Here is a 19,006-nt window from a genome sequence, read left to right on the forward strand (position 1 = left end):
CCATATAATAATAATGATAGTTATTGAATTCTTTTTACAATTTACACACATTTTACTGATTATTTTTGTAATATTATGATTAAGCATGAATAAAAACATACAAATCAAATGTGTCATGTTTTCTAGTTTCAGCCATTACCTACAATTAAATTCTTGAGTGTCAAAATTGTATGTGTTCTTCTAATTTATTATCTTTTCTGTTAAAGGACTCTTTTCTGTTAACAATTTATAAACACGTACACTTACCTGCAATTACATAAGTCACAACATATTTCCCTGAACAGTGCGAACAACACAATGAAGTCATTATTAAATAAGAATATATATTTTAAATAATCGATGGTATAAATCCATAATTAGAAAATATAAATAAGTGATGTAAAGAGAATAAAAATATCACAAAATCACAATTATAAACACCTTATCATAAATTCAGTATAATCTGTCTATATTCTGGAACACAGCTTTGAAGAACAGTTTCATGAATCACACCCCTAAAGGAATAGTTTCATCATTGAAAGCACATATGAAACAGCTTTAATATCACAAAGATTTGTCCCTATGCCAGCATAAGGGCTATAACCATAAGCCTATCAGCGTCGTGTATCCTGTGGGCAGCCTGGAGAAGCCGCACACCTGCACTCAAACAGTCAGATTCTGCCCCTGGCATCCCCTCCAGGTCAGCGTTGTGAGCTGCTCCTACCAACCTGTAAAAGAAATATTGTTTATTTCTTCTCATGAACATTGTGACAAAGATGGGTAAATCCCTGATAAGCAATGGTCAATTAAGAGTGGACACAGTTAATTTGGTTAAACTCTCATTATTTCAATGACATAAATGAGGAGTTGCTGAACAGATGAGACTGCTTAAACTTTCTTGAAATATAACATTGAGACCAAGTTTTGTACAGCTTGGATCATGAAAAATGGTCAAGTATAAGAGGTGAAATTTTGACAAAGGGCAATTATTGTAAGTATACTGAAGCAATAAGGCTGGATATCTAACATGTTGAAGACATTATCATACATGGAAATTGGTCAAGTAAGAGAGTTGAAATCTTTGAAAGATTGTGCTTGCGCCTCGTGAAATCTGAATATGCAAAAACCACTTGAGTCAAATACAACCTCCCGGATCAAAACGCAGTACTAATAACCCTATTATTTCAACTACAATATATCTACCATGCCATATTCCTCCTACCTTCGGACAATCTCGCAGCCTGCAAAGCCAGCCATCTCTGACACAAGGTTGGCTTCATATTCCTCACGGTTCTCAACACAAGCCGTCATGTGACTCATGTATGTACTCACTGAAACAAACCACACTCGGAAATCATGGCGATGTACAATGTCCTATATTTATCAAATATATCTCTATATAGCTAAAATGATGTCAAAAAACATACAAGAAGCATTGTTCATGTAACTTGAACTACTTTAACAAGAGCGCCTTGGAGAAAAGGCTAATGCTCATCTGTTATTATTTTTTCAGTCAAACTAGATGCATAATTCAATAATTATTAAACCCAGATGTATGGGCCTTGGTGTTTTACATGTGTATATTGCTGCTGGGAACATGTATATCAACTTAATATAGGTTATATTTAACTATCTTAAATGTTTTTTAAAAGGTTAAAACTTTCCCACAATGGCTCTCATAATACTTTGACTTCTTTGCTTTGAAAAACAGATCAGTTAACAAATGACAGAACAACTTCATTACTATTGTAACTGCTTCAAGATACATAACGTTTGCAGACACATACCTGTGAACTCCTCTTAAAGAACACAAAGTTTATTCAATGATAAAAAAAACAAGAGGCCCAAAAGGGCCTATGCTCTACTGGCATGGCTTTTGTGGTCATATCAATCCAGAGCATGTGGGTAAAAGGCAACAGACATATAGTTTATGTTTTGTGTTTGGGTTACCTGAAAACGTAGCACGTTCAACATCTGAGCCCAGAAAGTATTGTAAGCAGATTAGTTGCATGAACTATTTTAATATGTGCCAAGTAAAAGTCATCTGACAAAAAAATGCTTTCAAAACTGTACTCATAGTAAAATTTTCTGTAGTTTTAAAAGTTAAAAAAAGTTGGTCAAAAGGTCAAAGTCAAGGGCATCCTAGGACAACATTGATCAATTTGAACAAACATTCCCAATCAATTGTGCTGAGATGGATGCACGAACACACAAAAAGATTTTCAAACCTTTCCAGATTTATGTTTACCAAACCTGTGAACCCTGGGTGTGGCCAGTAATGACACCAGGTGCATAACTTAAACATTCACAACCAATTTTGTTAAGATGAATGCGCAAACTACAGAACTTAAAGCTAAAAAATGGCCTTTGGGCTTTCAACAAGAACAAGGCAGAGTAATTCACAAAATCAACTGCAGAAGCAAAAAGCAAATTGTCTCTCAAAATCCTAGACTTGCAAATTGTCTCCCTTAACTCTAGACTTGAATTAACATATACATGTAAACTTGGCTAAAAATAGAATTCGCTCATGCAGACCTGGCTAAAAATAGAAAACCTTACTTTAAAACTTTCATGGCTCATAATCTAGGCATTCATGGGCGGATCTTGCTGGTTTTCGAAAGGAACCAAGCTTTAATGGATATCTAGATACTGTACAAGTTTCATCGAGGTATAATCAAAACTGAAGACTGTATCGTGTTCACAACCAATTGTTTACACAATAGCTGTTTTTTATACTATCAAGGGCCATAATCTAGGCATGCATGGGCGGATCTGGCTGGTTTTCGAAAGGAACTGAGCTCTAATGGATATCTAGATACTGTACAAGTTTCATCGAGATACAATCAAAACTGAAGACTATATCGTGTTCACAAGCAATTGTTTACAGACGCACGGACGCACGGATGCACATACTATGTACACATTACCATCGCATAAGCTCTTCTGGCCTTTGGCCAATAGAGCTAAAAATCAGTGTTGGCATTAAGTTAAAGATTGTATGTTGCTCTCGTATCAAGGAAACTTGTATTTTATACTGATAGATATAAAATGATAATGGATTATAGGTCTACATGTCTAGCAACTTAGATTCAATACTGGGAACCAACCCCTGTAATGACTGCTATCAAGATGCAAAACAATTTGTTTTTGTTAAATGACTTCTATAAAGTTAGGCATGAAACAAAAATTCTAATACAGTGGACATAAGTTAAAAAAGCCATTTGATTTTGTTAAAAACCTAACAACAGTACCATCTAACTGATTATGTACCTAGTAGTTTGCAGACATCAACCATCTGGTAGGCGAAAGCTCTGTGCTCATCATTATTTTCCTCGATAGACATATGTCGATAGTATACAAATATAAAATTGGCAAGCAGCATTCCCACATCAAAGGCCGCTGGCCCCACATGAACAAATTCCACATCAAACATGCGCGAGTCTGTATCGTTCACAAGGATTGAGCCGGTGTGAAGGTCACCATGCAACAGACATTCTTTCTTCTCAAGAAACAGCTTAAGCATGCGTGCAGCTGTGTCTAGCACCTGTTGGTCCTCGTATATTGTGTGTAATTTAGCTGCCACCTGATCCGAGCAGCTGTTGTGAAGGCCGTCAGGTTTAAACGGGAATGTAAACACATAGTTTTCTGTCAACTGTACCATCTCCCTATTTCTGCAGTGCAACACAAAGTAAATGTCAAATAAGGGAAAGCAAAAAGGCAAATATTCATTACTGTATTATTTACACATATAAAATACATTACTATTATTTATTATCATTATGAAAACATTATCACGACCAGTTGAATATTTATAAAAGAGCAATTGAAATCACCATGTCAGCATAAGAGCAATTGGAATCACCTTGTCAGTATAAGAGCAGTTGGAATCACCATTTCAGTATAAGAGCTATTGGAATTACCATGTCCTTATTAGAGCAATTGGAATCACCATGTCAGTATCAGGGCAATTAGAATCACCATGTCAGTATTAGGGCAATTAGAATTATCATGTTAGTATTAGGGCAATTGGAATTATCATGTCATTTTTAGGACAAGAGGAATCAACAAATCAGTATTGGGGCAATTGGAATCACCATGTCAGTATTAGGGCAATTGGAATCGCCATGTCATTATTAGGACAATAGGAATCAACAAATCAGTAATAGGGCAATTTGAATCACCATGTCAGTATTAGGGCAACTGGAATCACCATTTCAGTATAAGAGCAATTGGAATCACCATTTTAGTATAAAAGCAATTGGAATCACAAATTCAGTATAAGAGCAATTGAAATTGCCATGTCAGTATTAGGGCAATTGGACTCACAAGATCAGTATAAAGGCATTTGGAAACACCATGTCAGTAATAATGCAATTGGAATCACCATTTCAGTATAAGAGCAGTGGAAATCACCACGTCAGTATTAGGGCATTTGGTAACACAATGTCAGTATAAGGGCATTTGGAAACACCATGTCAGTATTAGGGCATTTGGTAACACAATGTCAGTATAAGGGCAATTGGAAACACCATGTCAGTATAAGGGCATTTGGAAACACCATGTCAGTATAAGGGCATTTGGTAACACAATGTCAGTATAAGGGCATTTGGTAACACAATGTCAGTATAAGGGCATTTGGTAACACAATGTCAGTATAAGGGCATTTGGTAACACAATGTCAGTATAAGGGCATTTGGTAACACAATGTCAGTATAAGGGCATTTGGTAACACAATGTCAGTATAAGGGCATTTGGTAACACCATGTCAGTATTAGGGCATTTGGTAACACAATGTCAGTATAAGGGCATTTGGTAACACAATGTCAGTATAAGGGCATTTGGAAACACCATGTCAGTATTAGGGCAATTGGAATTATCATGTCATTATTAGGACAATAGGAATCAACAAATCAGTATTGGGGCAATTGGAATCACCATGTCAGTATTAGGGCAATTGGAATCGCCATTTTAGTATAAGAGTAATTGGAATCACCATTTCAGTAAAAGAGCAATTGGAATCACCATGTCAGTATTAGGGCAAATGGAAACACAATGTCAGTATAAGGGCATTCGGAAACACCATGTCAGTATTAGGGCAATTGGAATCACCAAGTCAGTATAAAGGCAATTGGAATCACCATGTCAGTATAAGGGCATTTGGAAACACCATGTTAGTATTAGGGCAATTGGAATCATCAAGTCAGTATAAGGGCAATTGGAATCACCATGTCAGTATAAGGGTATTTGGAATCACCAAGTCAATATAAGGGCAAGTAGAATCACCATAAGGGCAATTGGAATCACCAAGTCAGTATAAGGGCAAGTAGAATCACCATGTCAGTATAAGGGCAATTGGAATCACCAAGTCAGTATAAGGGCAATTGGAATCCCCATGTCAGTATTAGGGCAGTTGGAATCACAATGTCCGTATAAAGGCAATTGGAATCACCATGTCAGTATTAGGGCAATTGGAATCACCATGTCAGTATACAGGCAATTGGAATCACCATGTCAGTATAAGGGCAATTGGAATCCCCATGTCAGTATAAAGGCAACTGGAATCCCCATGTTAGTATTAGGGCAATTGGAATCCCCATGTCAGTATTAGGGCAATTGGAATCACCATGTCACTATTAGGGCAATTGGAATCACCATGTCAGTATTAGGGCAATTGGAATCACCATGTCAGTATTAGGGCAATTTGAATCATCATGTCAGTATTAGGGTAATTGGAATCACCATGTCAGTATTAGGGCAATTGGAATCACCATGTCAGTATTAGGGTAATTGGAATCACCATGTCAGTATTAGGGCAATTGGAGTCACCATGTCAGTATTAGGGTAATTGGAATCACAATGTCAGTATTAGGGCAATTGGAATCACCATGTCAGTATTAGGGCAATTGGAATCACCATGTCAGTATTAGGGCAATTGGAATCACCATGTCAGTATTAGGGCAATTGGAGTCACCATGTCAGTATTAGGGCAATTGGAGTCACCATGTCAGTATTAGGGCAATTGGAATCACCATGTCAGTATTAGGGCAATTGGAATCACCATGTCAGTATTAGGGCAATTGGAGTCACCATGTCAGTATTAGGGCAATTGGAATCACCATGTCAGTATTAGGGCAATTGGAGTCACCATGTCAGTATTAGGGCAATTGGAATCACCATGTCAGTATTAGGGCAATTGGAATCACCATGTCAGTATTAGGGCAATTGGAATCACCATGTCAGTATTAGGGCAATTGGAATCACAATGTCAGTTTGAGATAAGATAATGAAATATAATTGGAGGAATGGGAAGGTTTTCTTTATGTATTGATTATCATGTAAAATGTATTAAATGCTAACTACTATATATGTCTAATGAACATTATCCAAGAAAGTGCCATTTAATGCTTAAACCACATAATGACATTGAAAGGAAACATTGGGTAACATCTGCAAAGAATTTATTATACAAATATGGTTTTGGTCTTGTTTGGCTAAGTCAGAAAGTTGGAAATGTTTGCGATTTTTTAATATCATTTAAACAAAGGTTAGTCGATTGTAAAAAACAAAACTGGTTCGAAAATGTCAGTGACTCTACATGATGTGACACATATAAGCATTTTAAAACTTTGTTAGACCAAAAACAAGAGCTGTCACAGTATGTGACGAATGCCCCCGATTGTGACATTGACCTATGAACAAGGTCAGTACATGAGAAGTTGATCTTGCCTTTACATGTCAAATACATATGGCAAGTTATTTTAAATTGCCACTAAACATAAAAAATACCACCCATAGTTGAAAACCGACACTGTTATGTCCTTATATATGCAGCATTCCATTGTGAATAAACACCCAAGTGTGACCTTGACCTTTGAGATAGGGACACGGGTCTGTCATGCGACACGTCGTCTTGGTATGTGGAACACATGTGGCAAGTTATTTTAAAATCTGTCCATACAAGGGAAAGTTACAGCCCGGACACGACAACCTATACTCTATGTCCTTATATGCAGCACTCTGTTGTGAATAAACACCTAAGTGTGACCTTGACCTTAGAGGTAGGGACACGGGTCTTGCACGTGACACGTCATCTTGGTATGGGGAACACATGTGGCAAGTTATTTTAAAATCTGTCCATACAAGGGAAAGTTACAGCCCGGTCACGACAACCTATACTCTATGTCCTAATATGCAGCACTCCATTGTGAATAAACACTAAGTGTGACCATGACCTTAGAGGTAGGGACACGGGTCGTTCACGCGACACGTTGTTTTGGTATGTGGAACACATGTGGCAAGTTATTTTAAAATCTGTCCATACATTGGAAAGTTACAGCCCGGACACAACAACCTATACTCTATGTCCTATATGCAGCACTCCATTGTGAATAAACATTAAGTGTGACCTTGACGTTTGAGGTAGGGGCACGGGTCTTGCATGCGACACGTTGTCTTGGTATGTGGTTCACATGTGGCAAGTTATTTTAAAATCTGTCCATACAAGGGAAAGTTACAGCCCGGACACGACAACCTATACTCTATGTCCTATATGCAGCACTCCATTGTGAATAAACACTAAGTGTGACCTTGATCTTTGAGATAGGGACACGGGTCTTGCACGTGACACGTCATCTTGGTATGGGGAACACATGTGGCAAGTTATTTTAAAATCTGTCCATACAAGGGAAAGTTACAGCCCGGTCACGACAACCTATACTCTATGTCCTAATATGCAGCACTCCATTGTGAATAAACACTAAGTGTGACCTTGACCTTAGAGGTAGGGACACGGGTTTTGCACACGACACGTCGTCTTGGTATGTGGAACACATGTGGCAAGTTATTTTAAAATCTGTCAATACAAGGGAAAGTTACAGCCCGGACACGACAACCTATACTCTTTGTCCTATATGCAGCACTCCATTGTGAATAAAGACTAAGTGTGACCTTGACCTTAGAGGTAGGGACTTGGGTCTTGCACGTGACACGTCATCTTGGTAAAATCTGTCCATACAAGGGAAAGTTACAGCCCGGACACGAGTTATTGAGCCAGACACACGGACGGATGGACCGACGGTGCGATTTTAATATGCCCACATTCGGGGGGCATAAAAATAACTATGTATTAATTTACCATTTTATGTGAAGAATTTGTTAGCGAGATTTCGATGTTCTAGCCATGTATTGTTTATTGAGACTCAGGTCAACATTTAGGTATCACAAGGGAAAAGCGAGTGTGTGAATATTGCTTAATTAATTTTGATATTAGATGATTGTGTAGAAGATGAATTTAATGTATTCTTTCAATGTAACAAATTCAGACAAGAAAGGCAATTTTTTATCTGATGGCAAGACTTCCAAAACTTCACTAAAGTCTAAACAAAGACAGAATAAAAAATATAGCATTCTTTGTAAATGTAATACTAGAACAAAACGATAAAGAATAATGACTGTCAATAAAAAAAACAGAACTCTATTAACTTTATGTTTTGTATTGTTTATGTTGTATTATGGGCCAGAGGCTTTTCTTTACAAATAAAACTTGACTTGACTTGTAATAGCAATTATATTTAATTTTGTGTTAAACACAAATCATAGGTATGAAACAAATGTTACAAAACATGCATAACAGATGTATGGTTCAGATCTGCAGTTACTGTTTATAGAACAAATTGAACTGACATGTCCTAATAAACGCTTTGCCATTATCTCTAAGTAAGAAAATAAACAGTTCATGATATATGTTTAAAAACCCATGACTATTTTAAGAATTCATACTACACTTAGTATACGTCATTCTTTATTTTGTTTATCTACAATCAATATAGCAATTGTATCCATACTTGACAAGTTGCCAACATCTACATGTACCAACAACATTACAAATGTTAACCTCACTAGCAAATATTTTTGAAAAGTTAATATTATTTATCTATATTTTGCAAATGCAGATGTTGAATCATTCAATAAAAGCTTTTAGTATTTCAAAATACATAAGTGTTCATAAAAGTATTCATTAAAGAATATTATTTAAAGAAATGACATGTTCTAGTTTATGTTACAGAAAAAGTCCATATAATTTATAATTTATCTATAGATGGCTTGTACCTCTGATTAGATAGTGTATGATATTGTACAATACCACAAAGTGATATATGAGAATATGACCATGTTTCATTTTTAGAGTAAAATGGATTTTTATCAGCTAATATGCTGAAAAAGATTCACTGATAAGCCCTAAATATTCATTTATCCATTACATTTACACTAGGTTAATAATGGATATAGGATCTAAATTTTCAATAAAAATCTTTTTGTGGACAAACCCATTATTACCGGTATAACAATGTGTTTAAATGACACAAGTTTTGCTGTCAAAAGATTTAATGAAAAATATATTTTGAAACCTTTTCCTTTCAAAAATCTATGTTAATAAATCAAAACAAGTACCGTAGTGACTGTGATCTGTGATTGAAATACTTTACTTTTGTATATGACAAACATGATGAATGTTAGAAGATTTTGGGGCAAATAAGGGCCTACAATATACATACATGCAACTCAGGATATAAATTACAAAATATTAAACTGTTGAAATGCCTTCAAGCATTAAGGATGTAAACATTCATCCTTTTCTTTTATAGTAGGAACACAATTGAATGTTATCACATTTCACTTTACATTGGTAACTGTGTTAATTATTCTACTTCTAGGCCAACACATACATGTAGAGAGCTGCATTTACAATAGAATCAGTTTATTTCTTAAACAAAAATGTCAATTTCATAACAATAAACATGGAAATTAGAGTGCAGTTTACAAGCTGATGTAGACTAGATATGAAGCCCAAACTGAGTAATTAAAAACAAAGACATTAATGTATTAAGTTAGCAAATCAGCACATATCTTGGATTAATTAAGTTATTATTATTGATATATATATACAGTTGTTGTTTTAATTGGTTGTTTAATATATAATATATCTTATTTTAGAAAGCTGCATTTCTGCAGTGGTGAAGGTGGTGGTGGTGCCAGTGGTGGTGGTGGTGGTGGTACCACGGTGGTGGTGGTGGCGGTGATGATGATGATGATGATGATGATGATGATGATGATGATGATGATGATGATGATGAAAATCCCTCCTATACATTCAAAGCTGTGCAATGACTACAAGTTTAAAAGTTGATCCGCAAATGGCTAAATTAAAACTTGCTATAAATAAATAAATGTTACTATTATTTACAATATTTTCAATTGTCCACATTTTAAGAACCTAATTATGATATCAAAGAAAATACAAACTTAAACTGTTTGACAAGCAGCGCCATGTTGTCTGGCCCGATGTTCGCTACATGTGTTTGTGTATGGACCTGAGCCAAATGCTGGGCAACACTTTCTACGATGTTGGCTGGACAACGACCAGCAATCAGCTCTTCCCTCATTACACGGTACCCGTAGAGGTCTTCCATAAACACTTAAGTTTTGTAGATGTAGATGATAAAAGTATTCATAGATTTGAGCATTTTATCATTTTGATAATTATTTTGTAGTACTGTAAATCAATATCTTGAGTAATATTCTTTGGGTTTTTTCAATTTATATATTTAAGAAAATTTAAAAAAAAATTACTTGTCCAACAGTCCTTTTTAACTAAAAGCAATTCCTTCCAATCAATTCCATTTTATAAGTTTAAAAAGTATAAATCAGTTTGTTTTTATTATAACATGTATATGATCAACTTTGCTCCTAAAAAATATAATATTTTAATAGATATATATATAAGCAATAAAACATATGATGGTTAACATGGAGAGTTAGATTAGATTTCTGACTGGTTAGTAGTTGTTATTGATGCTACTTACAGGAATGGAGTGTTTGGTCATAAATGTATGGACGGGGCACAGAGCCTGGAGAGAGCGAGTGGAACTTCTCAAGGGTACAGAACTCGATCCTGGTCCGCTCCTCTGTGCAAGGGAAGTCAGGACCAAGGCACTGCAAACACACATGAACAGCTGCATGTTTATACCTATAAATAGGCACCAGAAATTGCCCATCGATGGTTTAATTAAGGTTCTTCTCTTTCATCAATACTGCATGAAACATGGATGTTTTTAACTACCACTGATATTCCTTAAAACAAAGGCTGAAAAATTACAAATAAATATCTTTTATCAGATCTTTTAATTTCAATTTCTACATCAGAATTTTGAGCCAATGTTCAGGCAGTTCACATCTTATAATCTTTTCTTATGGCCTAAGTCTTCACTATCAAAAAGAATGAACAGATGCCTACTTTGACATATGGCAAGGAATGTTTGACAATGATGCTGCTCTTTTTCTCCCCCTTGACATTTTTTGTGAAGAGGCGGGCAACATCATTCAAATTTCCATCACCAATCTTGTCAACAAAAACTTCATCTTCATCACAAAATCCCTGAAAAACAGATGTATGTAAAAACTGAAAAGCATTTCACATTAACCTAGGACAGTCATACCAACACAAACTGTAATCACTATAAAGTTTTGCCATAATACAGTGAAGTTTTCCAACATATGGTGTATATAGTAAAGTATCTAAATAATGCATCTCCTCTTACAGTCTTCAATTTTGAAACCCTTTTAGAAATTATGCTCATCAATCAGAAATAGAAAAGAAAGATCTTCTTTTCCAGAAGTATACTGATAGTTACAATGATTTTATTGCAGATTGATATTCAATGACTAAAGCTGCACTCTCACAGATATACCATTTTTACACTTTTTTTTTTTGTCTTGGAAAGAGCAAATTTTTGCGTAAATATCTGCAAACCAACGATATATGATTACTGACAAAAAATCAGATCATAGATTTTCATATTTCCGTTCGAAAATGTTTTATGCCTTAAACTGTTACTAGCAGTTTAAGAAAAATGCATAAAACATCAATTTTTGAACTTAAATTTAAAAATCTGCAATCTAATTTTTGTCAGCAGTCTTATATAACTGGTTTCCATGGATTTTCGCAAAAATTTGCTCGTTCCAAGACAAAAATTAAAAAAGTTGTCAAAATGTTCAATCTGTGAGAGTGCATCTTTAAAACAAGACTCAATAATTGTACACATCAATACTGTCAAACTAAACTGTATGTATTTGCATGACCATATGCAAAAAGCAACATTTGTGTATACCTGAAATACATTAAGTGACATTTAACCTGAAATTATCTATTTTTTTGTTCAGATTTATTAAAGGGGTCACTCCTTCCAACAATCTAGCATATAATAACTATTATTATATATAGTATACATGCATATGTTGTTAAAGCATCTTGGAAAATGGAATGCAATATTAGGCCAATGCTTTTTGCATTGACATTAGTGTCAGAGTTAAAAATATAAGCTTGTGATATACTGTTCATTACAGGAATACCAGGGATTTATAGTCATTTTGTACCCTGACCATTTCGTACCCTCAGATTATTGGTCATTTCGTACCCAACCTATAGTCATTTTGTACTCTATATTTTATTTATATTTTTTTCATATGAAAAACAATAATGGAGTGAATAATTCAATATAGACTCAATTAGTTAACATATATATGAAAAAATATTAATCTGGTACGAGTCTTAACACTTCTGATTTTGATAATAGATGCTTTAATGAGCTGCTAATTGAGTTGCTAAACAACTTTAATTTGGACAGGTTTTAAATTATCAAGACGTGTGAAGTTCTTTGTGTATTCCTGGTAAGTGGTGTCACTTGTTTAATTTTCTTCGATACTTCTGAGGTAACAATTTTACTTTTTAAAGTGACAATTACGAGGTGCAGTCAAAAAGTTCCCGGACTGGTTATATTTTGCACACTTTTGACGTCTGACTATGACGCTACTTGTCACACATATATCCTAACAACATTTTTACATTTTGCAAGCAGAATTAATTACATAGCATCCATATTTTGATAGAAAAATATGTTCATTGTAGTATATAACCTATGCTACGGATCAGTTTGAATTATCACCGATTACGAAATTGTTTTCACTGTTATTAACATTAGAAATGCAATATTTTGGTGCCGTTTCATCATGTAAATTTACATGACGTCTCACTAACGTCTTTTCTAAGCACACGTCCAAAACAAACATCATCGCTTACAAATTATTGAATAAGTATGCATTGTCTGAAGCCATGAAAGATATCGCCGGTGTGGAAACGTCAACGTCATCCGAGCGAACGGAGCAACGAACAGTCATTAACTACTTTGCGAGGGTGGGAATGACACCAATGGACGCATGGAAATTTATAAATCTGGTAGATGGTTTACGTAAATGTTCCCGGACACTGGTATTGGATTGGCACAAGCATTTATGGGACGGTCGTGACGACATAACTGACAATAATGGAACAGGATAGTGGCAGTTTGACAAAATGCAACGTGTCATTTTCGTAGATCGGCGGAAATCGATCAATGTAATAGCTGATGTGTCGGATTTAGCCATGGGAATATACACATCATCTTGACAATTATTTATTTATTATTTATTCCAGGCATTTCTTATGATATGAATTCGGTTCACATTGAGTTAACATATGTTTGTGACATTTAAGACGTGTAGAGACATCTTACGAACTCATGGGAAGGAAACGCCTGGACTGCGAAATTAGATCTTTCATCAAGACAATGCTCCTGCACTTCTGGCTGAAGACTCATTACTAACAATAGATTTTTGGGGGTATGAGAGACTGCATTATCGGACTTATAGTGTCGACCTAGCGCCTTTGGACTACTGTGTATTTCCAAGATTAAAGGCCGACTTACGAGGTGGCAGATTTGAATCAGCAGAAGAAATGAAAATTGGCGTCAGATCGGCGGTTATGAAGCAACTGCGAAAAGGGGTGGTACGCAGATATTTTTAAAAGTGGGTAGATTGGCACAGAAAATGTATTGAATTTCAAGGGCAATATACTTTGAACACATTGACTAGCATACAAGCGCCTACATTGATGTAATTTCATTAGTGAACGTCAACATTGCGTCATTTCTGTACTAAGTGATCCGTACAGTGTGAGTTATGTTAATTTGCTATGTAAAAAATGATTGTTTTATGTGTGATTAAAAGGTAATATATGTACAGTCATGTAGAATATAAATTCTGCTTTAGTTTGATGCAATTTTATTTTTTCAAATCCCAAAAATGACAACAGTACAAAGGCAGTCCGGGAACTTTTTGACTGCACCTCGTATAACAAACAGTTTATCAAATATAATATAATTTATTTAAATATAAGATTCATATATGAGTTAATACAATATGTCTTTATTCATTTAAGCTTCGTATTTCAGGACAAAAACCAAAATAAAAAAATAGGGTACGAAATGACTATAGGTCGGGTACAAAATGACCAAAAATAGGAGGGTGCGAAATGCCTAGTTCCCATACTAGGACTCTGCATCACTTTGTGGATCCAAACACTTCCATCATTTTATGTTTGTATACAAACAAGTATTGCATGTATCAATATAGTAATTTTGAACATATTTTTTTTTGTTAAAGCATCTTGGATCCATAGAATAAACTGTACATTACAGGGATATCGGGGCAGTGCTTCACTCGGTTGATCCAGACTTCTTTCATTATTTGGCTTAAACTTTGTGAATTTTATACGGTGCAAATACAAATTCTCATCAACAAAACGGTCCACCCGGAAGAGGTTGTTCCCAAAACTGTATGCGTCTGCGTGAAACATATGACGCACATGTGGTACTATATTTAGACACTCATTTTCTGGAGGTGTGTCAATGTCAGCCAATAAAAGCTCAAAAGTGTAATTACGTCGACCTCTGGATATTTGCCAATTTTCTGATGCAATTTTCAAACCACAAAACTTCAATATGTCTACGCGACCAAAAAAATATTCCTTCAAATCGATTGTTCTTCTGCAAGCGCAACATTCATTAAATATTAAAAAATCGTGATGAGCTCAAATTTTATTATTTGCTATGATAAATATGTAAAAAGGATTTATATTTTCCCAACAACTTTTAAAATAAGCCACTAACGCGCATTTATATCAAACTACTTTTTAGCAAAACGTGCTTTGGCAGAACGTGCGCCATTCAACATTGACCAAGCGACGAAGATACATGCGAAGAAGACAACAAGCTGAAATATGGCAGCGTGATTGTGGCAACAGAACACGTGCAAAAGCATTGCTTTGCACTAAAAACAACACTTATTTTCACCATGGCGTAAGTACAGACTTTTAATTTAAAGTTTACTAACCGTATTGTCAAGTTATTTGTTTTAAAATCATGCTGTTGATAAGCGACGACGTGGCACATGCTAGTTACCATATTTAATTCTATCTGAATCTGAGCTGGTCCTAGATAACATGCAAGTATTTTAGTGTGTTTTTGTTTACGTACCAGCTGCCTATTATGGTTGGTTTGGTGAGCGCCTTGGTGGTTGTGGGTTCGAACCTAGCTACAATAATGAGCGATCAGCGATACTTTTTTATTATTTTGACATTTCATGTGTATCCCTGTAACGCTACAACTCTCTACCATTTAACACTGGGCGAAAGAATATATAGTAATATTATGCATCGATGTTGAATAATAATGATATAATTGTTCGAAATGTACCTGAAAGTGATCTTAACTGGGTTGGATTTGTCGTTAGAGTCGTTATTTTCACATAAATATACTCTGGGTCACGAAATGAGCGTAGCAGTCCACCATTTTTTATACATGTTGATTTTTATCGAATAAATTTGTACCCATCCGTCAATGATTGTTAACCCTGTGCGCAGTCACAGTTATCCTCGCTTTTCTATGTATTGTGCAGAACAACGCAACAGTGTTCAAAAATGGTGATACCTGATCATCATCATCATCACGAACATCATCATCATCATCAACTTCTCACAACTTGACCCATCAAACACGTTAGCGTTCAGCGCATTGAAATGGTTGCATTTTTAATAGTGTTATTTAACCGAGCCTATTAACGACCAAAATATTCGAAATCCTCTACCCCGTTTCATACATGTACACAACCTGTCAGATTTGTCCTAGATTTACAGATTAATGGATACAATCGATGCATGTAAGTGCATTATGGTATCTGAACATGTTTTTTCGGCATAATGACATAAATAAATGTGTGTTTGATAGTAGGCAATGATATTTTCGTAGAAATTTGAATTTATAACAAAGATAATTTAAAAATTGTGGCCGCGAGGATCCTCTGCGCAAGGCCCGTTTGCTACTTTTTGCTGGGATGGTGGACGTCACCAGTCTGCCATAGTCTAAAAATCGTCAAAAGACTGGTTGACGGCCATTTAGGTGGACTAGGTTCGAACCCTACAGTGGGGGGGGGGGGTCGGGGCGGTAGGCAATACCTCCCATGGGAAGCTTTATTTTAATGACGTCTGGATAAAAACGGTTCGTCAGAAGTGTAGTTAGTGTTGGTTGGATTCTATTAGCAAAATTGTGTCAACAGTAACGCTCTAACTAAGCGAACATGAAGCCAATTAGTTTGTAAGTTTCAACATTATTAACTTCCATTTCAGGTTCCCCAACGTGTACTTGTTCCTGGCAATAGCCTCATACATCGGATATACAGAATTTGAAGACTATGTCGAGTCAGAGTCTATACAGCAGCATGGAGTTCTCCCTGCAGTCGGAGAGCTCCCTGGACGAGATGTTCGGTCTGTCGGCAGATGTGTATGCCGCTGACCTTGGGACGGAGGGAGGCATTCTTGATCTCGGCCTAAATGGGGGTCTTAAACCACATCAGCTTGACCAGCAGGCTGTCCAGGCATCACTGGAGGATTTCATTCTTCCAGAAACACCTGGAGGTATGTAGAATGTGATTATACCGGCTCTCTTATAGGTACATGTGCGCAGTTGAACTGGTTTACTCTGTCTTATTCGATGTGCGATCCAAAAGGTGACTTAAATGTTCGTATTTAAAAGATAAATATGAAATTGTACATTTTCTAAATGTTACCAAATGTGTTGCTGGTTTTAAATGCAAAGCTATAGTTTGATTTCTCTTTCAGATCTACTTGATGACTGGATGGAAACACTTGATATAACATCTCTTCTTGATACAAGCAATGCCCCTACAGTAACTCATTCATCAGCACCATTAGTTCAGCTCCCCAGTTTCAACAAACCAGTGGTCTCCCCAGCCACACGGATAGTTTCTTATACAACCAACAAAGATGATGACGAGCCGAAAAAAGAGGGCATGAAGATTGCTGCATTTGAATTACTCAAAGCACTTCTAACAGATAATCAAAAGCTCGTTCAAAGCAGTGAAGCAGAAATTGCTAAAGTTGAACCTGTCATGATGCCTGTACAAAGAGTATTCCTAGAACCAGTTGAATCACCAGAAGCTGAAGTTCCAAATCTTGACTTCTCTGCATTCATAGAGGAAAATGTTTCTTTTGACATTAAAGATGAAAATGACGGTAATCAATCACACACCTCATTTCAAGATTTGCTTGAAATACAGCCTGTTATATCCTTTGACAATGGTGATGTTGCTGAATTTCAACCTGAATATGACAGTGCCTTAATTGCCAGTATTGAACCTTTGACAAATTTAGGCGTTTCTTACACTGCAAAGGTCTGCTCAGCAACCCCACCAATGTCACCTAAATCAGAAACATTTTCCGAGCCTTCATCTCCAGAGTACTCCAATGACATTAGCACTATTGACACCAGTTACCTTGATGACAGCAGCTGGTCTAGTTCAGTTAAAAGCAGTCAAGTGTATGACCATGAGTTTACTAAAATTAAATCCAAAAAAAAGAAGTCAAGGTCAGATCCATATGATGCTGATTTTGATCATATTTCTGATAAAAAACTGCGAAAAAAACTGCGAAACAAGAATGCCGCCACTCGTTATCGTGTTAAGAAACGATCAGAGAAAGAAACACTTCAGGAACAGGAATTGCGTCTGTCTGACAAAAATAAAGAAATGCGAGAAAAAGTAGAATCTTTGCAACGTGAAATAAAATACATGAAAGAACTCATGAGTGAAATAAACAAAGCTAAAAAGCAATCTAAATACTGAAATTTGCGAACGTATTCATCCCAGGTTTTTGATCTTCAAGTGATTTTTTCTTGTGTACAAAATCATGATATTGATACTGCGACTCATTGTACATTTTCATTGATAAAATTTGTAAAATAAATGAATGTCCATGGTCAACTACCTTGTTTTGCCATAATATCGACCACCTATCCAAGATTGTGTGTAGAGAAATATTTTATAATTTGTATTGTATTAATAGACCCAAGTTGTGTAAAAATAGCAGTTAAACTAGAAGAATGAGCTCTAATTGCCAAAATAGAGGATATTTGTTTTGTACCAGAATGGTATGAAAACACTTGTGGTTTCTGGGTCAACTATTGATCTAATGTGGTATGAAATACTAAAATCTTGGTCCTATTTTTATTAAGTCGAGGGTTGTAAAAATATTAATGCTTGCCCAAATTTGAAAACAGATTATTATTTTTTGATCGTTATTTGAGAGCAATGGTAACATTGGTCATCTCAACATCTAGAACAATGTCAAATATCAACACAAAATATAGTGTAGTGTCACTACTTTCATAAATTTGATGGTATTGATCCAGTCCAAGAAAATCGTCAGGTTTCTCAACATAATTTTAGGACCAGTGTGTTTATGCAAATTATGACCAGTGTGTTTATGCATCATCCCGGTTAATAAACAAGGTCGTATCATTGTGAATGCGTGAGCATCTTAATAACACACTTGTTAAAAACTGACTAAATGGAGATTTAGTGGTTGTTTCCTGATTGATGTATGTTTAGGTGTTGTCTAAAAAATGTGAATATGTCTGGCAATCCAACAAGTCTAGATATGAGCCAGAACAATAAAATTCAATCCCGTTATGGGAGTTTCAATTATTATCCATTACACACTATCAATGAATGCTTTCTGTGAAAAAAGCAGAGGATTTAATAGATCTTGAACGGAATTGTATTGAAAACTGTCCAAAAGTTA

The 19,006-nt window shown here is 35.6% G+C and overlaps 2 protein-coding genes across 3 annotated transcripts; one reads left to right on the top strand and one right to left on the bottom strand.

Annotated features, from left to right (window-relative positions):
• Window positions 1-211: 211 nt before the first annotated feature.
• LOC128246533 (methylthioribose kinase-like) lies at window positions 212-14,696 on the bottom strand. Of its 2 annotated transcripts, XM_052964781.1 has the most exons (7): window positions 14,548-14,696; window positions 11,273-11,413; window positions 10,842-10,971; window positions 10,282-10,453; window positions 3,250-3,650; window positions 1,202-1,310; window positions 212-707 (listed from the first exon to the last, which is right to left on the bottom strand). In XM_052964781.1, exons 1-7 carry the CDS (start codon window positions 14,593-14,595, stop codon window positions 560-562), a joined length of 1,149 nt encoding a protein of 382 aa, XP_052820741.1. In that variant the 5' UTR covers window positions 14,596-14,696; the 3' UTR covers window positions 212-559. The 2 variants fall into 2 exon arrangements, with proteins under 2 accessions (XP_052820741.1, XP_052820751.1); XM_052964791.1 differs by lacking the exon at window positions 11,273-11,413 and having other exon boundaries at window positions 14,548-14,678.
• Window positions 14,697-15,051: 355 nt separating this feature from the next.
• LOC128246525 (uncharacterized) lies at window positions 15,052-18,186 on the top strand. Its single transcript, XM_052964770.1, has 3 exons — window positions 15,052-15,209; window positions 16,535-16,822; window positions 17,027-18,186. The coding sequence occupies exons 2-3, from the start codon at window positions 16,600-16,602 to the stop codon at window positions 18,046-18,048; spliced, it is 1,245 nt and encodes a 414-aa protein (XP_052820730.1). The 5' UTR covers window positions 15,052-15,209; window positions 16,535-16,599; the 3' UTR covers window positions 18,049-18,186.
• The last annotated feature ends 820 nt before the right edge of the window (window positions 18,187-19,006 follow it).

This window comes from Mya arenaria, chromosome 2 (assembly GCF_026914265.1).
Source record: "Mya arenaria isolate MELC-2E11 chromosome 2, ASM2691426v1".
NCBI classification, from domain to species: Eukaryota; Metazoa; Mollusca; class Bivalvia; order Myida; family Myidae; genus Mya; species Mya arenaria.